The 21128-nt window shown below is 35.6% G+C and overlaps 1 protein-coding gene across 7 annotated transcripts in view; it reads right to left on the bottom strand.

The window, feature by feature from the left end:
- Positions 1-21128, bottom strand: part of ZFYVE16 (zinc finger FYVE-type containing 16) — a 58482-nt gene that overhangs the window by 20294 nt on the left and 17060 nt on the right. For 6 of the 7 annotated variants that reach the window (XM_043913500.1, XM_043913501.1, XM_043913498.1 and 3 more), the window contains 10 exons: positions 19512-19608; positions 16621-16782; positions 13823-13965; positions 11608-11983; positions 10295-10417; positions 6517-6672; positions 4984-5208; positions 2256-2338; positions 1196-1300; positions 689-836 (listed from right to left, as the gene is read on the bottom strand). In XM_043913500.1, the coding sequence (XP_043769435.1) occupies positions 689-836; positions 1196-1300; positions 2256-2338; positions 4984-5208; positions 6517-6672; positions 10295-10417; positions 11608-11983; positions 13823-13965; positions 16621-16782; positions 19512-19608 (1618 nt within the window). The remainder of the gene's footprint in view (positions 1-688; positions 837-1195; positions 1301-2255; positions 2339-4983; positions 5209-6516; positions 6673-10294; positions 10418-11607; positions 11984-13822; positions 13966-16620; positions 16783-19511; positions 19609-21128) is intronic. The other variant, XM_043913504.1, reaches the window with a different exon arrangement.

Raw genomic sequence — 21128 nt, 5'->3', positions numbered from 1 at the left:
GGCCACATCTCACACTTTTTTCTTTTTACTACTCCTTGAAACACGTTTTCCAAGCTTACTACAAATAAGCATACATACTTTTATAATCAGAGGAAAAAATTTTATTAGCAGTCAGAATGTCTATTTTAAATGTTATTTTATAATAATGTATTAATTTTATGGAATACTCACTTCTACTTAACTCAATTTGTTAGGATCTGTATTGCAAGGATTTGGTAATCACAGCAGTCATTGAGACCATTCAGCCGAGTAATGTAATCTTTATCATTTTTACATTCCTGGACACTTAAAGAGTTTTATAAATCATTCTTACACTTATCTACCCTGTGCTTCCTGCTATTAGGAGTTGCAGCAGAGCTTGCAAAACACTCTTTGGCAAAAACACTCCAGAGAACGCACTATATGAGACACACTAAACCTGAAGACATCAAAATAAATACTGTACCCCGAGTCTTTAAACCTAACGTTGCCCAAGATAAACACACACACACACACACACACACACACACACACACACACAAATTAGAAGCAATTTTTTTCTGTTTGTATAGCTAAATATTTAAAATATACTGTTTCATCATCTTCAATTCAGGAAATAAGTAAAACATCTATATATATACATTTCCTCTTTGAAAGGAATTCTATTTTTTGATGGTTTTATGGATCAACACTAGGAACCAATACTCACCTTTTCTAGGATGGCCAGTAGCACTGTTGGCCTGTGTCTGATAAACTCCATCATTCTGTATACAGACTAGATGAGAATCTGCTTCTGTACTAAAACTAGCTCCAATGCTAATGACATGCTCATTAGAAGAATTTATTACTTTCATTACCTAGGGAAAAAATACTCATTTAGAAATATTTTTAACATTTTATGCCTTTATTAGTTGCAATAATTCAGAGTCATATTTCTGACCACCTTTATCAAGCTTTTAGTCTGGACAACTCCCTGAGTCAGAAACAAATGTTTTAAGATAAAATTACCTCAATTAAAATACAGATAAAAATAGTAAGAAAAAGAAAAAATAGAATTAAACATATCCTCTATTAGGAAACAAATCTTAAATTTTAACAATAACTTTTTCCTGCCATTATATATTAGTCCAATTCAGAACAAGAAATTTAACACACTTCTAAAGAAATCTAATGTTCAATATTATTTTCAAAACTTGAATCAAGTAATTATACTTACATCATTGTATTTTTTCCGAGGTATTTTTATGCAGCTCTTCCCCATTTCCATATGAATCAACAGCTGATCTATATTATGCAAGGTATACTGGTAATTTCGAAGGTCCTACATAAAACAATGATATTTCATAAAACTCATACTACTATTCATGAACATTTACCCATTCATTAAATCTTTCTTTTAAAGATTATCTGTCATTTTTAAACTTGTCATACATAACTACCAAAATGCCATCCAGAAAGCATTGCCAACTTCACAAACTAATCCTTCCAGCTACTTTATAATAATATAAAAATATTCTCAGGAAGAACTCTAGTATTTGAGGGTGATCTACTCTTTTCTTTGGGGCTTCCCTGGTGGCTCAGATGGTAAAGAATCTTCAGTGTGGGAGACCTGGATTCAATCCCTGGGTTGGGGAGATCCCATGGAAAAGGAACTGGATACCCACTCCAGTATTCTTGCCTGGAGAATTCCATGGACAGAGGAGCCTGGCGGGCTACAGTCCATGGGATCACAGAGTCAGACACCACTGAATGACTAACACTTTCACTCCTCTCTCCAGTTATACGTCTTCCAAAATAGGTCTTCTAACTGAACATTTATAAATAAAAGCAAGTCCACTGAAATACTTTTCTATAATAAAAGGTAAACACAAAATTAGAGAAATTAGAGTACAAGGGAACCAGAAATCACCTAATCCAATAGTTCCTAGTAAAAATGAGATGACTTAGGCCAGCTTGCTCAAAATCACCAAACTGACTGTACTTTTACTAAAACTTCAACAACTGTGTAAATCTCACATTACCTAAATGTGTAAGCACTGCAGCTGAATAAATCATAGGCAATTTAAATCAGGTATACATAAATGAAGAAATGTGTTCTAAAAGCACTTCATCAAAAAAGCTCATTTATGTTAAATAAATTAGGATTTATTATAAATGAACTTTCATTATAACAAATATGCCAAATTAAAATAGAAAAAATAAATATATAAAATTTGCTAAATTAATTTTTTAAGTAGCAATATAATAATACTTAATAAAACAGTTCAATTACTCACAACAAGTAAGTTCATAATAGTGTGTCCTATTTCTCCAAAAAGAGGTTTTCGGCCTCTGATACTTGTTAAAGGAGCAGGATATGCTATATATAAGAATAGAAAACTGGTTACCATCAACAAAAACCAAAAGAAGCCTTGAATTTATTACAGCTAATTCTCATTTTTCAAAATTTATGAATAAATACCACTTATTCTGATCTTTGGGGAGAGTAAGAGGTGACGTTAACCCATATTGTGTATGTACTAGATGCTACACTGAACTGGGACCTCTATATATGGTGTCCTATTTAAATTGCATTAACAACCCAATTAGGCAAGTATATCTACACTTACTTTATAAATGGGAAGTAGAGACAGAGATTAATAACCCTGCTTGTGGTTTCTAAGCTAAAAACTATTAAAAGAGATATGTAACCAGGATTGCCCAATTCCAAAGCACTTAATCTTTTCATCATACATGTTGTTTACAAACATCATAATGTCTGCAAAATTACCATAACTGGCTGGACCTCTATAAAGTTCTCATAATTTAAAAAGAAACATTCTGAAAATTTAAAACAAAGTATGAAAAATTCAAGATTTTTAAGGGATTTGTAATTAATGTTCAGTTGTGTTAATTAAGGATGATATAGTTCTTGGATCACCATGATAAAAGGAACATGTAGGAAGACAGTGCAAAGAAGTGACGTGGAATCTGTCACCTAACTACTTTTCTCTTTCTCTAGGACACCATAAACACTGCACACCAAAAAAGAAAAGTACCTCGGTGGCAATGCAGCAGGACTTCTGAAGAAAAGGAAAGTAAGAACAGGAAGATGAGACTATTTCTATGACGGTAAAAATCAGACATGTTAAACTGAGAATTTCAGTCCTCAGCTTAGGTTAAATAAATACCTATTTTAATACCTTAAATTAAGTATTAAATTAAATCTTTAATACCTATTATATAGATGTACTTTCTTAAGACTCTAAGAAAACACACCTGACATTATCTACTTAAAACAAATTAAGTTAGGGCAACTCACATCTTTTGCTATTACAAACACATTTTTTTAGTTTTAAAAAATGACAACTAAGCTATTTGGATGACAGAGAATACAGAAAAAATGTAAGTTAGTGGCAAAACACATTAAAATGGTAAATAATATAATTAAGGTAAAGGCTGATTTTTTTACTTCATTGTATATGAATAAGGGAGCATCCTTTGCAACTTGATAGAGGTAATTTTACCTAAAACATTAATCTTCAAAAGGTTATGACTTAGAATGACATTCTGTCAGAGTTAAAAAGGGACTTCATAAATCATCTAACTCAACATTTAATGATATTCCAAATAGCCTCAACATAAAAGTGCAGGAAATTGCTATTTGAAAATTATTAATTTCAGACAGTTTTCAGTCTTTAATCTTGGGACTCTAACTTTTGCCATGAACTTTTCCATAGGTATATTATCTCTAAAACAAAATAATCACACACATACACACACACCCCACAAATTCAAGTTCTAGTCTAAAGTGGCATGAACACCAATAACATCAAAATGCTGGTCTATCTAAAATCCAGCAAAACACAAAGAACTCGGAAAACAGAGACTAATTAACTTCTGTGTATAACTGGTAATTTTTCTCATTACCACTAAACAGCTGTCATAGTTTTCCAGCTCCAACCTGATATTTTGAGAAGTCTCTCAAAATATTACTCTGTGATTTTCCTATTTTCAGTATAAGAAAAACAGATTTAGTATATAGAAGTGATACTGGCAAAAATACTGGCCAAATTTACAGATTATTATGTTCCATAATGATTTAAGATTAGCCAGTAACCTAACTTTCCATAAAAATAACATACAAGTATTAGTATCAGAGACAAAACATGAGGCTGAATGGATGAAACACATGGCTCAGAATGCTATCTCTTAAGCTCTCTGGTTCACAGTACAAAACCTGAGATGAAAGTTAATTTTTTACTTCTTACAACACAATTTAATAGTATCACGTATTTAAATGGTAAGGACCATCCATTCAAATTAGAGATTAATAAATTTGCCAAACAGATTTAAATGTATGTCTCTTTCATGGAATTTGTCCATTTTGAAATAGAAATAGTCACTTTTATAACTTCTCTACATTTAATTTTCCTCCAAGAAAATATCCATTAAATGAGAAGCAAATGCCTACATTTTCCTTATATGTGATATACTTTACATGCAATAAATAAATTACTCTTTTTTGTAAGGGACAAAAGTTTAACACATAAATTATTTTAGCTTAGAGATAACCTTAGAAATATACATAAGCCTGGACTATTACTTCACAACCATTTATGTCTGGCATTATAGTATGTACAAATTGGGGTAAGGAACAATGATTTACCTTCTTAATATATAGGCAACATAACAAAATGAACTCCTTACAGGAAATACTTTTAAGAAAACTTTTCAAGGTTTTCTGTGTTTGGTCTCGAAGTTCAAAAAATTTTTAAGGTAAATTAATAATATAATAATTATGAACATCTAGAAACGCATAACATATCAAGGCTGTCTAGACTAATCTTGTACCAGAGGAGGGCTGTTTCAGAATTTTAAAAGTACATCAAAACAAAAGTAGTAAAACAAAAACAAAAACAAAAGTAGTCCCATTAATACATTAAAAATTCATTTTAATGATATGTGAAATTCTTATTTACAGTCAGTATATGAACCTATATAACTTATTATTCTAAAACTTACCTTTATATTCTGCACCCAATCTCAACATTAAACGCATAGGAAAAACCTTTGCCCAGGGAATCTCTAGCTTCTGGATAAGAATTCCACAAAGAAAAGGATTACTTGGTAATAGGAGATCATCAAGTTTCTGAAAAGTAGGTGTAATAAATAAAAATCCTCCATGATCCTTGCTGCTGAGAAAACTCTCAGTAAAGGTAATACTGTCCAAGTTTTCTATATATTTTCCTAGAAATAAAATCATTAATAAAAAGATTTTGAATTGTTTTGAAGTGGCATTCTGAGTCTGAGTGTCCCAATATAAACTTTCTTAAAGAAAAGCAATATATTTTCCTTACTTTCACTCTTGAAGAAGCATTAAATACCTTGTGTGCATAAAGTGCAGTTATTTCTGCGGATTGGGAATTGTGAACAAAAATTTGAGAATGTTTCTAACCACAGGTGTTTTTAAACTTTTCTCCTTACTTCATGGTCAAGTGAAAAGCCTTTCCATGGTTTCTGGTCAACTGTGGTCCAAAAATACCAAATGGAAAATTAAATAAATCTCTTGCTATCCTGCCCCGCCCCACTGGGATGTGAAGCACACCATGGGTCGTTTGTCCAGCATGCTCACACTGCATATGCTACAGGCCACTAGTCGCTCAGGAGCAGTCTCAGTTATTGGATCAACTGTTACAGTTACTGTGCTTGTGTTCAGGTAACCCTTGTTTCTCTTAATATTGGCCCCAAGGCACAAGAGAAGTGATGTTGGCAATTCGGATGTTCTCTTACTCTGCCTAATTTGTAAATTAAGCTTCATCATAGGTATGTATGAAAAAATAGTATGTGTGTGGTGTTTGTGTGGCTCAGCTGGTAAAGAACCTGCCTGCAATGCAGGAGACCCCAGTTCGATTTCTGGGTCAGGAAGCCCTCCCGTGAAGGGAGAGGCTGCCCACTCCAGTATTCTTGGACGTCCCTGGTGGCTCAGACACTGCCTGCAATACAGGAGACCTGAGTTTGATCCCTGGGTTGGGAAGATTCTCTGGAGGAGGGCATCGCAACCCACTCCAGTACTCTTGCTTGGACAATCTCCATGGAGAGAGGAGCCTGGTAGGCTGCAGTCCATGGGGTCGTAAAGAGTCGGACACGACTGAGCACAGCACATATATATATATATACATATATGCTATTTTTCATATAGTATATATATACTACAGAAAAATAGTACAATAGGGTTCAGTACCATTTCCAGTTTTAGGCAGCCACTGAGGTCTTGGAACTTATCCCCTGCAGATAAAGGGGGACTACTGTGTAGACACATAAAAAGATCAAGAAGGTAAATATATTTTACCTTTTAAAATAGAAAAGAAAACAATAAAGACACTAATCACGTAAAATGTTAGATTTAAGGAGACTGAAAATGATGACTAAGCTCTTTTAAGTAATCAGTAATCTCTTCATAAAATAAACCTTTAGTATAGTTAGCACTGCTAAAAGCAAAAATGCCCCTCATTTACCCATCCCCTGGTCTGAACAGTTAAAAATAAAATACTGTACCTTTCAGAGCATCCTTATAAATGGTGATAAACAATCTGAAGATGTCCTTAGGAATAGTATCTTCATTTGGCAAACATAACAATAGAATAATAATTTCTGCCTGTCCCAAGCCATGCAATCCATTGGTTGAGAAGTACCAGTATTTGTCTGAGGAATCTTAAGTGACAAAAGCAAACAACTATAAATGTCAACTTCTAATTGTCCTATGCATGAAGCACAACTTTTCAAACTCCTTATTTCCCCAATGTTCTCACAAAAACTTTAAACTGAATTGTATAAGATTACTTGTGTAACTGTGTAAGATTACTTCAATAGTTTTGGCCTCAGGTCAAATAACAGGGAGGGAACACAGCCCCTTACTGAGCATGGCCCCGCCCATGAGAACAAGATTCAGTTTCCCCCTCAGTCAGTCTCTCCCATCAGGAAGCTGGCATAAGCCTCTTATCCTTCTCCACCAGAGGCGGACAGAATGAAGACCAGCATCAGAGAAAATTAACCAATCTGATCACATGGACAACAGCCTTGTCTAACTCAAGGAAACTATGAGCTATGCCCTGTAGGGCCGCCTAAGACGGACAGGTCATGGTGGTGAGTTCTGACCAAATGTGGTCCACTGGAACTCCCCCAGTCGGTAGGTGCCCAATACGCTACTGGAGATCAGAGGAGAAATAACTCCAGAAAGAAAGAAGAGACAGAGCCAAAGCAAAAGCAACATCCAGTTGTAGATGTGACTGGTGATAGAAGTAAAGTCCGATGCTTTAAAGAGCAATATTGCAAGGAACCTGGAATGTTAGGTCGATGAATCAAGACAAATTGGAAGTGGTCAAACAGGAGATGGCAAGAGTGAACACTGATATTTTAGTAATCAGTGAACTGAATGGACTGGAATGGGTGAATTTAACTCAGATGACCATTATATCTACTACTGTGGGCAAGAATCCCTTAGAAGAAATGGAGTAGCCATCATAGTCAACAAAAGAGTCCAAAATGCAGTACTTGGATGCAATTTCAACAATGACAGAATGATCTCTGTTTGTTTCCAAGGCAAACCATTCAATATCACAGTAATCCAAGTCTATGCCTGGACCAGTAATGCTAAACAAGCTGAAGTTGAACAGTTCTATAAAAACCTACAAGACCTTCTAGAACTAACACCCATAAAAGATATCCTTTTCATTATATGGTACTGGAATGCAAAAGTAGATGCAAGAAATACCTGGAGTAATAGGCAAATTTGGCCATGGAGTACAGAAGGAAGCAGGGCAAAGATTAATAGAGTTTTGCCAAGAGAACGCACTGGTCATAGCAAACACCCTCTTCCAACAACACAAGAGAAGACTCTACACATGGACATCATCAGATGATCAATACCTAAATCAGATTGATTATATACTTTGCAGCCAAAGATGGAGAAGCTCTATACAGTCAGCAAAAACAAGACCGGGAGCTAACTGTGGCTCAGATCATGAACTCCTTATTGCCAAATTCATACTTAAACTGAATAAAGTAGAGAAAACCTCTAGACCATTCAGGTACGACCTAAATCAAATCCCTTATGATTATACAGTGTAAGTGACAAATAGATTCAAGGGATTAGATCTGATAAACAAAGTGCCTGAAGAACTACGGACAGAGGTTCGTGACATCGTACAGGAGGCAGTGATCAAGACCATTCCCAAGAAAAAGAAATGCAAAAAGGCAAAACGGTTGTCTGAGGAGGCCTTACAGATACCTGAGAAAAGAAGAGAAGCAAAAGGCAAAGAAGAAAAGGAAAGATATACCCATCTGAATGCAGAGTTCCAAAGAACAGCAAGAAGAGATAAGAAAGCCTTCCTCAGTGATCAATGCAAAGAAATACAGGAAAACAATAGAATGGGAAATAGAGAGGTCTTCAAGAAAATTAGAGATACCGAAGGAACATTTCATGGAAAGATGGGTTCAATAAAGGACAGAAGTGGTATGAACCTAACAGAAGCAAAAGATATAAAGAAGAGGTGGCAAGAATATACAGAAGAACTATATAAAAAAGATCTTCATGACCCAGATAATCACAATGGTATGATCACTCACCTAGAGTCAGACAGCCTGGAATGTGAGGTCAAGTGGGCCTTAGGAAGCATCACTACGAACAAAGCTAGTGGAGGTGATGGAATTCCAGTTGAGATATTCTAAACCTTAAAAGATGATGCTGTGAAAGTGCTGCACTCAATATGCCAACAAATTTGGAAAACTCAGCAGTGACCACAGGACTGGAAAAGGTCAGTTTTCATTCCAATCCCAAAGAAAGGCAATGCCAAAGAATGCTTAAACTACCACACAACTGCACTCATCTCACACGCTAGCAAAGTAATGCTCAAAATTCTCCAAGCCAGTCTTCAACAGTACATGAACCGTAAACTTCCAGATGTTCAAGCTGTGTTTAGAAAAGGCAGAAGAACCAGAGATCAAATTGCCAACACCCACTGGATCACTGAAAAAGCAAGAGAGTTCCAGAAAAACATATGCTTTATTGACTATGCCAAAGCCTTTGACTGTGAGGATTACAACAAACTGGCCTGCCTCCTGGGAAATCTGTATGCAGGTCAAGAAGCAACAGTTAGAACTGGACATGGAACAACAGACTGGTTCCAAATCAGGAAAGGAGTACGTCAAGGCTGTATATTGTCACCCTGCTTATTTAACTTATCTGCAGAGTACATTATGCAAAATGCTGGACTGGATGAAGCACAAGCTGGTATCAAGATTGTCGGGAGAAATATCAATAACCTCAGATACGCAGATGACCACCACCCTTATGGCAGAAAGTGAAGAACTAAAGAGCCTCTTGATGAAAGTGAAAGAGGAGAGTGAAAAAGTTGGCTTAAAACTCAACATTCAAAAAAAAAAAAACAAAAAAACTCAACATTCAGAAAACTAAGATCATGGCATCTTATCCCATCACTTCATGGCAAACAGATGGGAAAACAATAGAAACGGTGACAGACTTTATTTTGGGGGGGCTCCAAAATCACTGCAGACGGTGACCACAGCCATGAAATTAAAAGACGCTTGCTCCTCGGAAGAAATATTATGACCAACCTAGACAGCATATTAAAAAGCAGAGACGTTACTTTGCCGACAAAGGTCCGTCTAGTCAAAGCTATGGTATTTCCAGTAGTCGTGTATGGATGTGAGAGCTGAAGTATAAAGAAAGCTAAGCACCGAAGAATTGATTCTTTTGAACTGTGGTTTGGAGAAGACTCTTCAGAGTCCCTCGGACAGCAAGGAGATCCAACCAGTACATTCTAAAGGAAATCAGTCCTGAATATTCATTGGAAGGACTGATGCTGAAGTTGAAACTCCAATACTTTGGCTACTTGATGCGAAGAACTGACTCTCTTGAAAAGACCCTGATGCTGGAAAAGATTGATCGTGGGAGGAGAAGGGGATGACAGAGGATGAGATGGTTGGATGGCATCACTGACTCAACGGACATGAGTTTGAGTAGGCTCCGGGAGTTGGTGATGGACAGGGAGGCCTGGTGTACTGCAGTCCATGAGGTCGCAAAGGGTCGGATACAACCGAGTGACTGAACTAAGTAAAAATCTAAACTATTACTTCAAATCTCATTGCATGTAAAACTGCAAAATTTATTTATATTAATATTTGACTAAAAAAATCAATATCTAATACTGCTTATTTTTTTACAGTTGCGAATCAAAATTCAACCTGACAATGAAATTAATTATTCAGAAATCCTGCTTACCAATTAGGCAAAGAAAAATAAATCGTTACTTACAAAATGCTAACTTGACATTCACAAGTAGATTAGCATTTAAGACAAAAGTAACAGGACAAGAACCTTCGCCTTCAAGAAGCAAAATGATTTGTTCATGAGATGGGTGTTCTTCTACTACAGGCACTAAAACATAAAGATAACATATTAATTAGAATAAACAGGTCTCCTGTTAAATACGCCTATCATAAAAAAGCCACATTTATAAATCCGCCAATGACTTGATCTCAGTTAAAAAGCAAAAACACATGTCATGAAATCAATCAACAACCAGACAACTGTTATATACTACTAATTTTTACTTTTCAATTTATGTGAATATATTAAAATTAGAATACATATAAATTCTGATCAATTATATTACATATATAGTCTATGCACAAATATGTTGATTAAACAGCATACTGACACAATTTCAGCACCTTTAAGCTTTTAAGACAGTTTTCTAAAGTCAACTCCAATCTGCCAGCCACTCCAATTATAAATTCTGAAATTTGCAACTGTAAAAGTAGTCTAGACCCAAACTGTATATACTGCTTGCTGCGATATGCCTTAGGTCAGTGACAAGTGGCTAAGAAAGAACTTGACAATCGACAGGAAAATATACCAATGGCATACAAAGATCAGGCTTACAGTATTTTTGCCACTATCACTAGGATCATGAAATAGCTCCTACCTACAGAACAGAGATCCTAGCCTTCATTCTCCTACACTATCAGGCACAGAACATACTCATTTCATGTGGGATGCAGCATAATGCCTGGAGTTACATGGATGTATTCTTAGGGAACTATTCCAAGGTGGGAGATAGCCACAGAATCTCCAGCTTAAAAAGGTCCTTAGAGATCACCTATATTATCTTCTTTTACAAAGGAAGCTGAGGCCCAAAAGATTAAATTATGCTTCAAGTCATAGGTATATTATGTAGCAGATGAGGAACTAAAATTTCTATTTCTGTCATCCAATCCAATTCTCTTTTCTTTAGGCATTATGCATCTTTAAAAAAAAATGATATGGAGTCAAAACTAATACAGGACTTAAAGTCTATGAATTTTTCTGCTGTACTGGACTTTAAATTAGGGACCCAAATAAGTGAATCACATTCACATTCAAATAAACTCAAGAGGTCAGATCTTTTTAGAATTGTTTTTATACAGTAAGACTTTTTGTAAACTAGTGTTCCATGCCATCATACATATTTCAACCACAGTAAGTTTAAAAAAATAACATTTCCTATATCAGAGACAAAACTCATCAATATAATCTTCTTTTAAAAAACAATAACAAAACTCCTTTTTAAATAAATGCTATCCTACCTGATCCCTTTTCTCCAGATGTAACCAGAAGGGGGGGCAAGCTGTCCTCATCATCAGGTAGAAGACTAACCTTATTGCAAACATTATCATCAATACCACACAATAACCTATAATCTGAAGCACTAGCAACAGGTAAACTGCTGTTAACCAAGACATCAGTAGGATCTGATGGCTCCTCGGTTTCTGCAAAAACATCATCGTCTAGTGTAAAAGCAGCAGATGCAAGCAACCCCTCAGTTCCTGTGTTCGCAGGCAGTTTTTCCACAGGTGGAACCTGACAAGTAGGACTTCGAATTATCTCATTTCTTGTATCTCCTGTGTCACTGTTTGGTTCTTCCACTGGAATAGAATGGGCATGGTCCACTGTGTCTACCATCTGTGAAATACAGAGGACAAAGCCCAAATCAGTTCATGGTCTCTGCTCAAATGTGAAATATTGATTTCTACAGTCAAAAGATATCTTTTTAAAAAGAATAAATAAAATCAAAATGGGCTCAGAAATTCTTTAGAAGCCAAATTTCCCAAGAAACAGTACCATCTTGCTTCTAAATTCAAGTACACACAGGTTTAGCTTTACTATATGCTCAGGTAAGTGTGACTTTAATTTCATAGACTGGAAAAAGGAGGCAAGGAGAAATTCAGGATCCTATCCCATACCACAAAGTGAGCATGTTTATTAGTTCAACCCAAGGCACTCCTCCTCCTAATGACAAAAATGCCTGGCTGAGAGGTGGCAAGGAAGAGGAAAAGGGGAGAAGGCGGAGAGGGGAGTGGTTAGGAAGCAAAATGATCGATATATTCCACAACAGTAGCGATCTGGAATAAACTATACATTAAATCTGCTTCAATTAAGCCCCCCTCCACCCCCCGCTTTTTTAGACTGGCCAAACCTGAGTCAATAGAGAACTGTTTATGAACTCAAGTAATACTAGCCTCTGTAAAAATTCCATTTTGTTAAAATATTGATTGAGGGTAGGTGCTAGCTAAGGAACATACTTTTGGGAATTACTTTTGGTAATTACGGCTCCTTGTAAAACCTAGCTCATGAATTCTTACTGACAAACAACCTAAGTTTACATAGTATGGGAACTTGAAAAGAGGATACATGTGCATCTTGTCTAATATATGTACCCTGGATAAACCAGGTAACTGGCTCAGAGGAGATGCTCAATAAATCTCTGTTTAATGAATAAACAAGATTTCTACTTCATATGTTAATACTTGCTTTTGTAAGTATTATACTATTTTACAATTAAGAGTTCTTAGTGGGTTGGGATTCTATATTATGTCTTCTATTTAACACCTAGTACATCTCTGTAAATATAAACATATATACTACCATCAGATACGTCACTGAATGTTTGAAAATCATTAAACAAATTAGTCTAAATTGCCTTACTAAATCTCAGTTCTATTTCCCCATACTAGTGGTTCTCAAAATGTGGTCCAGTGATCTCAACACCCTTTCAGGAAGTCAGTAAGTCCCAGGATTTTCTTCATTTAGTTTAACTGAAACAACATATCACAACAGACTGAATTTAGAAGTAGATGTAAGAATCTATCTTCTATTAAGCCAGATGTTAAAGAAATTCACACAAAATATAAAACAATGTTATTCCTCTCACTAAACTTTTATTTTGAAAACTCTTCATAAAAATATTATTTCTATTAATGAGTTTATTTTTATTTGTTTAAAATTTTTGTCAGTTTTAATTCAGTAATTATCAATAAACATAACCCACATAACCTATAGTTCTTTTGAGTTCTCAATAATTTTTAAGAGCATAAAGGGGTCCTGAGATTAAAAAAAAATTTAAGAATCATTGCCTTAAACTGGCATTAAAAAATAAAATTTAAAATATATTCACTACATCATATGTTTCTCATTTAATGAAGCTCAAAGAATTTTTTAAAAAGTACTCTAGTAATCGGGGGCTTCTCTGGTGGCTCAGTGGTAAAATATCCGCCTACCAATGCAGGAGAGGCAGGTTCAATCCCTGGGTCAGGAACATCCCCTGGAGAAGGAAATGGCAACCCACTCCAGTATTCTTGCCTGGGAAATCCCACGGACTGAGGAGTTTGGCAGGCTATAGTCTGTGGGGTCGTCAGAGTCAGATATGACTTAGCAACTAAACAACGACTCTAATAATCATACAAGGAATTACCTATGAAATAAAATTTTACTAATTAGCAAGTCATTCTTTAGATTCCTTACCAACGGCATATCGGGTAAGAGAGGACTAAAGTCTTCAGAACATCTTTTACTTCCAGATGATAATTTTGTTGTATCTGCAACTTCACCATTGGGCAATATACCATCTGCAAACCATACTCTCTTCTGTTCTTTGGAGCATAATCCTAGAATCAGTTTAAAAAAGTAATGCATTTTAATTTGATACTGCAATGATTTAATATTAAATAGGTCAGGAAAAGTTTTCAAAAGCTTTTTCTAACTATTGGCAAGCCCTGCATTGCAGGGTTTTAAGGCCTACAGAAATAGCTTTTTGTGATTCATCTACCTGGAATAGTTTTTTTTCCTAATTCCCACAAAGGCAGGGCTGGCCCTAGGAATCCCTTAGTCAAAAAAAGTGTAGACAGGAGAGGTTACACCTTAAAGACATCAAATGTAGATTTAAAGCCTATATTATTAAGGCTAACTTTGTGAGTATGGAGACCAAATAAAGTTTAGGGACTAAAGCACAGGGAGGGAAAATGGAATAGACCAGAGCGTGGAAGGTAAGCAAAGGAAAAAAGTATGAAGAACAGAAAAAAGAAGCATAAAAAGTCTAAAAAAAGAAATGGGATCATTTGGGCATCCGAGGTCAATTTCTACTTCTAACTTAACAGAAGCACGACAGGTTTTGTTCTTATAATGTTGGATATTTACATTTTTAAATATAATTAATTTACATTTCTTAATAGTAATTAATATTTTCCTCTCAAATTTGGAGGAAATAACTAGATGTCAGCATAAATATCTGTTCTCTTTTGTTAAAAAGCATCTATGGAGGAAGGTTATTAAATTCCTACCAGATTTTAGAACATAACATCAAAAGGACCAACTTTCCATATCAAAATACAAATAACACTGAAAAAATTGGATTCATATATAATTTCTGCAACATGGGTGGATATATTTAAAAAGGAATCTTTCCTGTATTTGCAATGCTTCATAATTTAATAATTTTAAAGTCAATATAAGAAAATATATAAATATTTTAAAAAGCAGATTCATCATCTTTAGAGTTGTAATATATAACCATACATACTGAACCTCTTAAGTTACAATGATAAATAGAAAATAGCTATTAAGTTAGAGATAAGTGAAACTCAAAATAGTTAACAGAAATGCTTGAATTTGTCTGACAATTAGTTATTTTCTAGCATGACTAACAGTTTATGTTGAAAAATATACACAGTACTGAATAGCACAGGGAACTACACTCAATATTTTATAATAACCTATAAGGGAAAAGAATCTGAAAAAGAATATATATACATATATAACTGAATCACTGCATCATACACCTGAAAAGAACACAACATTGTAAATCAACTATATTTCAATTTGAAAATTAAATAAAAGTCTATACAGGTTTTACTCAAGATCCTACTACAATAGGTTGTAAAAACGAACAGAGAGACCAAAGGTTTTTAAATCTTTAAAAGTTTTTTAGAAGATATAAGAAACATTTTTCATTGTGGTGAAATACACATTTAAAAACAGATTTTTAAGGAAAGGGAGACATGCCAATTATTTACCTACTGTCTTTCAAATCCAAGCCCACCCTTCCACATGGTGCTCTTTGATACTCTCTGGACATCTGAAAAGCACAAGTCCCAGACCCCCTGCTAGTTGGTTCTGGTCAGGGTACTAATGACAGGCACTGGTTGAAGACTGAAAGGTGGGAAGAGAAGGAATTCTTTCTGTTTTTAGTTCCCGCCAAGATCTCTGCAGCAGCAGCACCACCAGATATACCTACATGTCCTGTGAGTTTCAGTACTCCTTACATCAATCAATTAATCAAGCTGGGAACACTCCTTCAGTCATCTTAACACCAATCCTATGAGGCTCCTTAATGGCCCCAGCATTTGCCACCTGGTGTTCCTCTAGAAGCAACAGCACCAGTCGCATGATGTGGTACCCTAATCCATGAACACCAAGTCTGAGAACCAAGCATCTCCTGGTATTCCTGTACTGAGTTCTAGTAACACTGACTCTCCCCTTTCATTCTCCCAACCCCAGGGATAGCGGCTGCTTCCTGCACTTACTAATCTCTGAGTCACTTGGTCACTCACTCAGTTGTGTCTGACTCTTTGAGACCCCATGGACTGCAGCACGCCAGGCCTCCCTGTCCATCACCATCTCCATGAGCTTGCCCAAACTCATGTCCATTGAGTCGGTGATGTCATCCAACCATCTTATCCTCTGTCATCCCCTTCTCCTGCCGCCTTTAACCCCTCCTAGTATCAGGGTCTTTTCCAATGAGTTGGCTCTTTGCATCAGGTGGCCAAAGTATTGGAGTTTCAGCTTCAGCATCAGTCCTTCCAATGAACACTCAGGACTGATTTCCTTAAGGATGGACTAGTTGGATCTGCTTGCAGTCCAAGGGACTCTCAAGAGTCTTCTCCAACACCACAGTTCAAAAGCATCAATTCTTCAGTGCTCAGCCTTCTTCATGGTCCAACTCTCACATCCATACATGACTACTGGAAAAACCATAGCTTTGACTAGACAGATCTTTGTCGGCAAAGTAATGTCTCTTCTTTTTAATACGTTGTCTAGGTTTGTCACAGCTTTTCTTCCACCCTTGAGTGTCACGTGAGCATGCCCTTTTTGTTCTTCTACCCTTCTAACATACATACCCTTCATACCCTTCTAACTACTTCCCTGTATTAAGTTCCTTCTGGTAGCTAGTCTAGGTTCTCTATTCTCACTAGATTCCCTGAATATTAGAAAACTTCTATTTTAATAATTATCTTTAATATTAGACAGCATTTTCTTCTAGTTACCTTCAACACTTGGTTGTTTAAGTGCTGAGATTGGTAAAGTTGTAGGTGAAGGTATACTCAATGTTTGAGTCTCCTGAAGAGGCGGGACGGTGGCACACTCATCAGAATGATTAGATTTAAGATTAGAACCAGTTGGACTCATCATTCTTTCAAATGCCTGAGCTATAAAGGGAAAAAAAATTCATCTCAGATGTTTTTAAACTTCAAAGTAAGTTATGATAAATACTCTATTTTTCAAGTTGTAAGGAGAAAGAAATCAAATGGCGAAACAAGAAGTAGAACGTGGGAAAGATAATATTCTTACTTCCTTATTTTAGTTGGCAGCATTCTACTTCAGTATAAGCTACCAATTAGTTATTTCAATATAATTTTGGCTTATGTTTGGTATCTACTAAAGAAAATCACTGTTACTTAACATGACCATCTGTTTTTTGCCCTTGTACCCTTACAGTCTATTTCCAGTATAGTTCCTAGTGATTCTTTAAAGACATAAATCGTATCACATCATTCTTCTGTTTAAAATCCTTTAATGGCTTCCCTACTGAAATGAAAATTTAAGTTGTTACAGTGGCCCACAAGACCCTGTCTTAGTCTACATTTCTATTAATTCCGCCTCTGCTTTCCTAGTTAGCTGACATCATTTCTCACTAAAATCCTACCTACTCATCATGATACAGCCACTGAGGCCTTCTTGTTCAGCAGTGAAGCAAGCACTCTTCCAGGTTAGGGTCTGTGCTGTTACTGTTCTCTCTGCCTGGTATGTTCTGCCACATAGCTTTATTCTCTTATCTCCTTCAAGTCTCTGCTTAAATATCATCTTATCATAAACCCTTATTCTTACCACCTTTTAAAATAACCACCTCTTGCCCCTGAATCTGTTACCATCTATCCCTCTTACACTCTTTTATTTTGATTTAGAATATTATCACTATCTGATATTCTCTTTGCTATCCTATCCATCACTCCCCACATTCATAAGCTCTAGGAGATCAAAAAGTTCCATAAAAACAGGAAATATGTGTTGTTTTCAGCTGGATCTCTAAAGCACAGAACAGTGTCTGAACACTGTTGAATGATTTTGTATCCAAAGTACATGGAACAGCACTGGTAGCTCTCCCGTAAGCATTCCTCCAAATTGATCTGCTACAGATGCTGCCACTGCTACAATAATCTTCTTTAAGCGCCACTGAATTAGCACTCTCATGCAATGACTTCCACTAATCAAACATAATATTCAGAGTTTCAAAGTAATTTCCAACTTACCCTAAGTTTATGTAATGGCACTCACATGCATGCTTCTTTAAAACTTACAAAGTCTTAGCACAACTTCCTCATATCCAGTCTATAATGAAACTTCTTCCTGGAATTTGTCTTAAAAAAAGTCCTTGAGACATTTTTCTCCTCTTATTAGTAATATTATTTTAAATGATCATGTCTACTATTTTCAACCCTGATGCTGGTGTTAAAGTAACTTATTTATGTTTTCTTATGGTGTATAAATTAATGATAAACAGAGCCACAAATGAAATTACATGTTATATCAAAACAGAATAAATAAAACAGATACCTAAATAAACAAATCCATTCAAAATATTTTCTTTAATAAACCAATGCTTGATCTCAGTTTCCTAGTAGATTTCTTTAATGACTGTATCATCTCTCCTGGATCCTTAAAGTCAGAATATATTTTAATGTTCACCTAAAAATCTGACTTGTCAACTCAAAGAATGTTTCAAATCTTCTTGGCTGCTTTATTTTTAACCAGGGAGATAATTATGTTGGAGCTTGCTCTAAGATTTCTTAATTCTAGCAGATTGCTTGGCCAGCAGCACCAGCAGCAGTCTTAAAGGCTACTGAAATGGCATAAGCAAAAGACAAAACAACTGTAAGTACTTAAATTCTTCATAAAGACTGGTGGTATTATGGAATTATTAAAAGATTTATACTCTATTATCTTCCAGAGCAGAGGTCAACAGCAGGGAGTAAAGCAGCTTACCTCAGGCTAACAGACTCACATCAGAGCTTTTTGAAGAATTGCTGAAAAAATTTATCTTCATTCAAAAGAGAAAAACAAATTATTATCAAGTATTTATTCTCCTGACTAACAGGAAGCAGTACCTGAGCTAGTGCACAGGTATGGTCTAAAAAGTCCCAAGTAATATTTGCTGGGAATTAAACTGTCAACAAATCTTTAAAAATGCCAAGAAGTACTCAAAAGAACAAACGTGTATTTGAAGAAAAAAACAAACATAGACATATACAGACACATACACAACTGTGAGAACTCAAGTAAGACCACCAAGATTTCTGCTGATGATAATAGTAAACTAGCTAAACATACAAACAAAATTGTAAAACTGAGAAAGGAAAGAAATATGTAAAAGACGAAACTGTACAAATAGTGTAACAATTCTATGAATTTATATAAAAATTATAAATATTATTACTACCTTATCTTTCATTCCCACTGTAGGTTGTAATTTTCTATAAGGTGGGAACTATTATCTTGCCTTATGCTATTAATATATAAGACTGGATACTATTTACTGGTAGATATTCTATAAATGTTTAGATTAAGACGATGAGGATGACAATGATGGTGACAAAAACAAATAGGCAGATGAAATGTAGCATTTAGGGACTTGGTACCTGTTAAAAGTTAATGAACTGCCATTCCAGAAACTGAATGCTTCCTTTCCAGACTGGTAGTAATAATTGTGAGAGTGGAACAAAAAGAAGAGAAACCAAGCCTTGGGATGTCCCACCTAAGCCAGATAAGTCAACACTAGGTCCTCGCCTTAAGAAAATAAAGAAGTTTATCTTTGTCACAATCTAGTTGTTTTTAAGATATATTCAATTACTGGAAGAAGATAGGTCAGATTAATACTCACCTTTACTAATAGTCTCATAGCAGACTACACACACTCTTGCCTCCTTCTCTAGATACTGCAATTTACACTTTCTATTACAACAGACACCGCAAAACACCTGAAGAGAATAAAATATCGAATTTGATTTTGTTTCAAGCATGATTATACCTACTGGAGGCAAACACCATTTTTCTGATTACATGACAAGTTTTCTAATCACTGTAATCATAGGTAATTATTAAAATGCTTTTTTATTTTTATTGTTTTACTTAAATGAGGTTTCTACAACTTAAAATTATATTACTGATGAGAATCCCTTTAAATCAATTACACTAATCAGAAGGGGAAAAAAACTTTCTTAAGTAATAAGTTCACAATTTTAAAAGCTTTCTGTCATCCTTTACAAACCTTTTTTTTTTTTTTCCAACTTTTTGGTTGTGCTGCATTGCATGTGAGATCTTCAAATCCCAATCAGGGATCAAACCCACACTCCATGCAGTGGAAGTACAGTCTTAACCACTGGACTGTCAGGGAAGTCTCCTTCCTTTACAACTTTTAGAAGTAGAATGTTATTCAAAAGAGAAACAGACTCAGATTTACAGAGAACAAACTAGTGGTTACCAGTGAGGAAAGTGAGGAAGGGCAAGAAAGGGGCAGAGGATTAAAAGGCACAAACTAACAAGTACAAAATAAACTACAAGGATGTGTTGTACAGCACAGGGAATACAGCCAGGATTTTATAACTACAAATGGAGTATAATCTTTAAAAATTGGGAATCACTATGTTGTACACTTGAAACTTTCATAATATTATAAATCAACTACACTCAGTTAAAAAAAAAAAAACAGAACAAAACAAAAACCACAAATAGAGGGCTTCTGCTGGCCAATGCAGGAGACACAGGTTCCACCCCTGATCCAGGAGGATCCCACGTGCTGCGGAGCAGCTAAGCCCGTGTGCCACAACTCTTAAGCCTGTGCCCTAGAGTCTGTGAGCCGCAACAAGAGAAGTCACTGCCGTGAGAAGCCTGCACACTGCAACTAAACAGTAGCCCTTACTTGCTGCAGCTAAAGTGAAGTCACTCAGTCGTGTCTGACTCTCTGCGACCCCGTGGACTGTGGCCCACCAGGCTCCTCCGTCCGTGAGATTCTCCAGGCAAGAATACTGGAGTGGGTTACCATTTTGGGAAAAAATGCAATGTTATTTCTATAGGCAAGTCTTAGAATTCACAGACAATTAAGACAGAACACAAATGAAGTCATCTGCAGTGTTCTGAACCTCGGGCAAGTCAATCTGCTTTTTTTCTCAGTGTTTACCTCAGGTATCAAGCATAACACTACCTGCAGAGTAGTCGTGAAATTAACTATTCAAGGATAAACTGGAATCTAACTGAATTCCGTACATCTGATATATTAATGTCAGGGAGAAAATGACACACATTGTTAGATTTCACAAAAATCAGTGTTCCTCATTTCCTGGTATGTAATACCCATGACTGTGTGACATTTATTCAAACTTCAAGCAATCTATAAAAATGGCAGTGCTTTATATATTTCCACATAAATGAAAAACAATGATTTTAAATTAACTGAATCTTTTAATCGTCTATTAATCAGTTTTTCTGTCATATAAAATTT

This window comes from Cervus elaphus, chromosome 9 (assembly GCF_910594005.1).
Source record: "Cervus elaphus chromosome 9, mCerEla1.1, whole genome shotgun sequence".
NCBI classification, from domain to species: Eukaryota; Metazoa; Chordata; class Mammalia; order Artiodactyla; family Cervidae; genus Cervus; species Cervus elaphus.
This window is presented reverse-complemented; position numbering and strand designations above follow the sequence as displayed.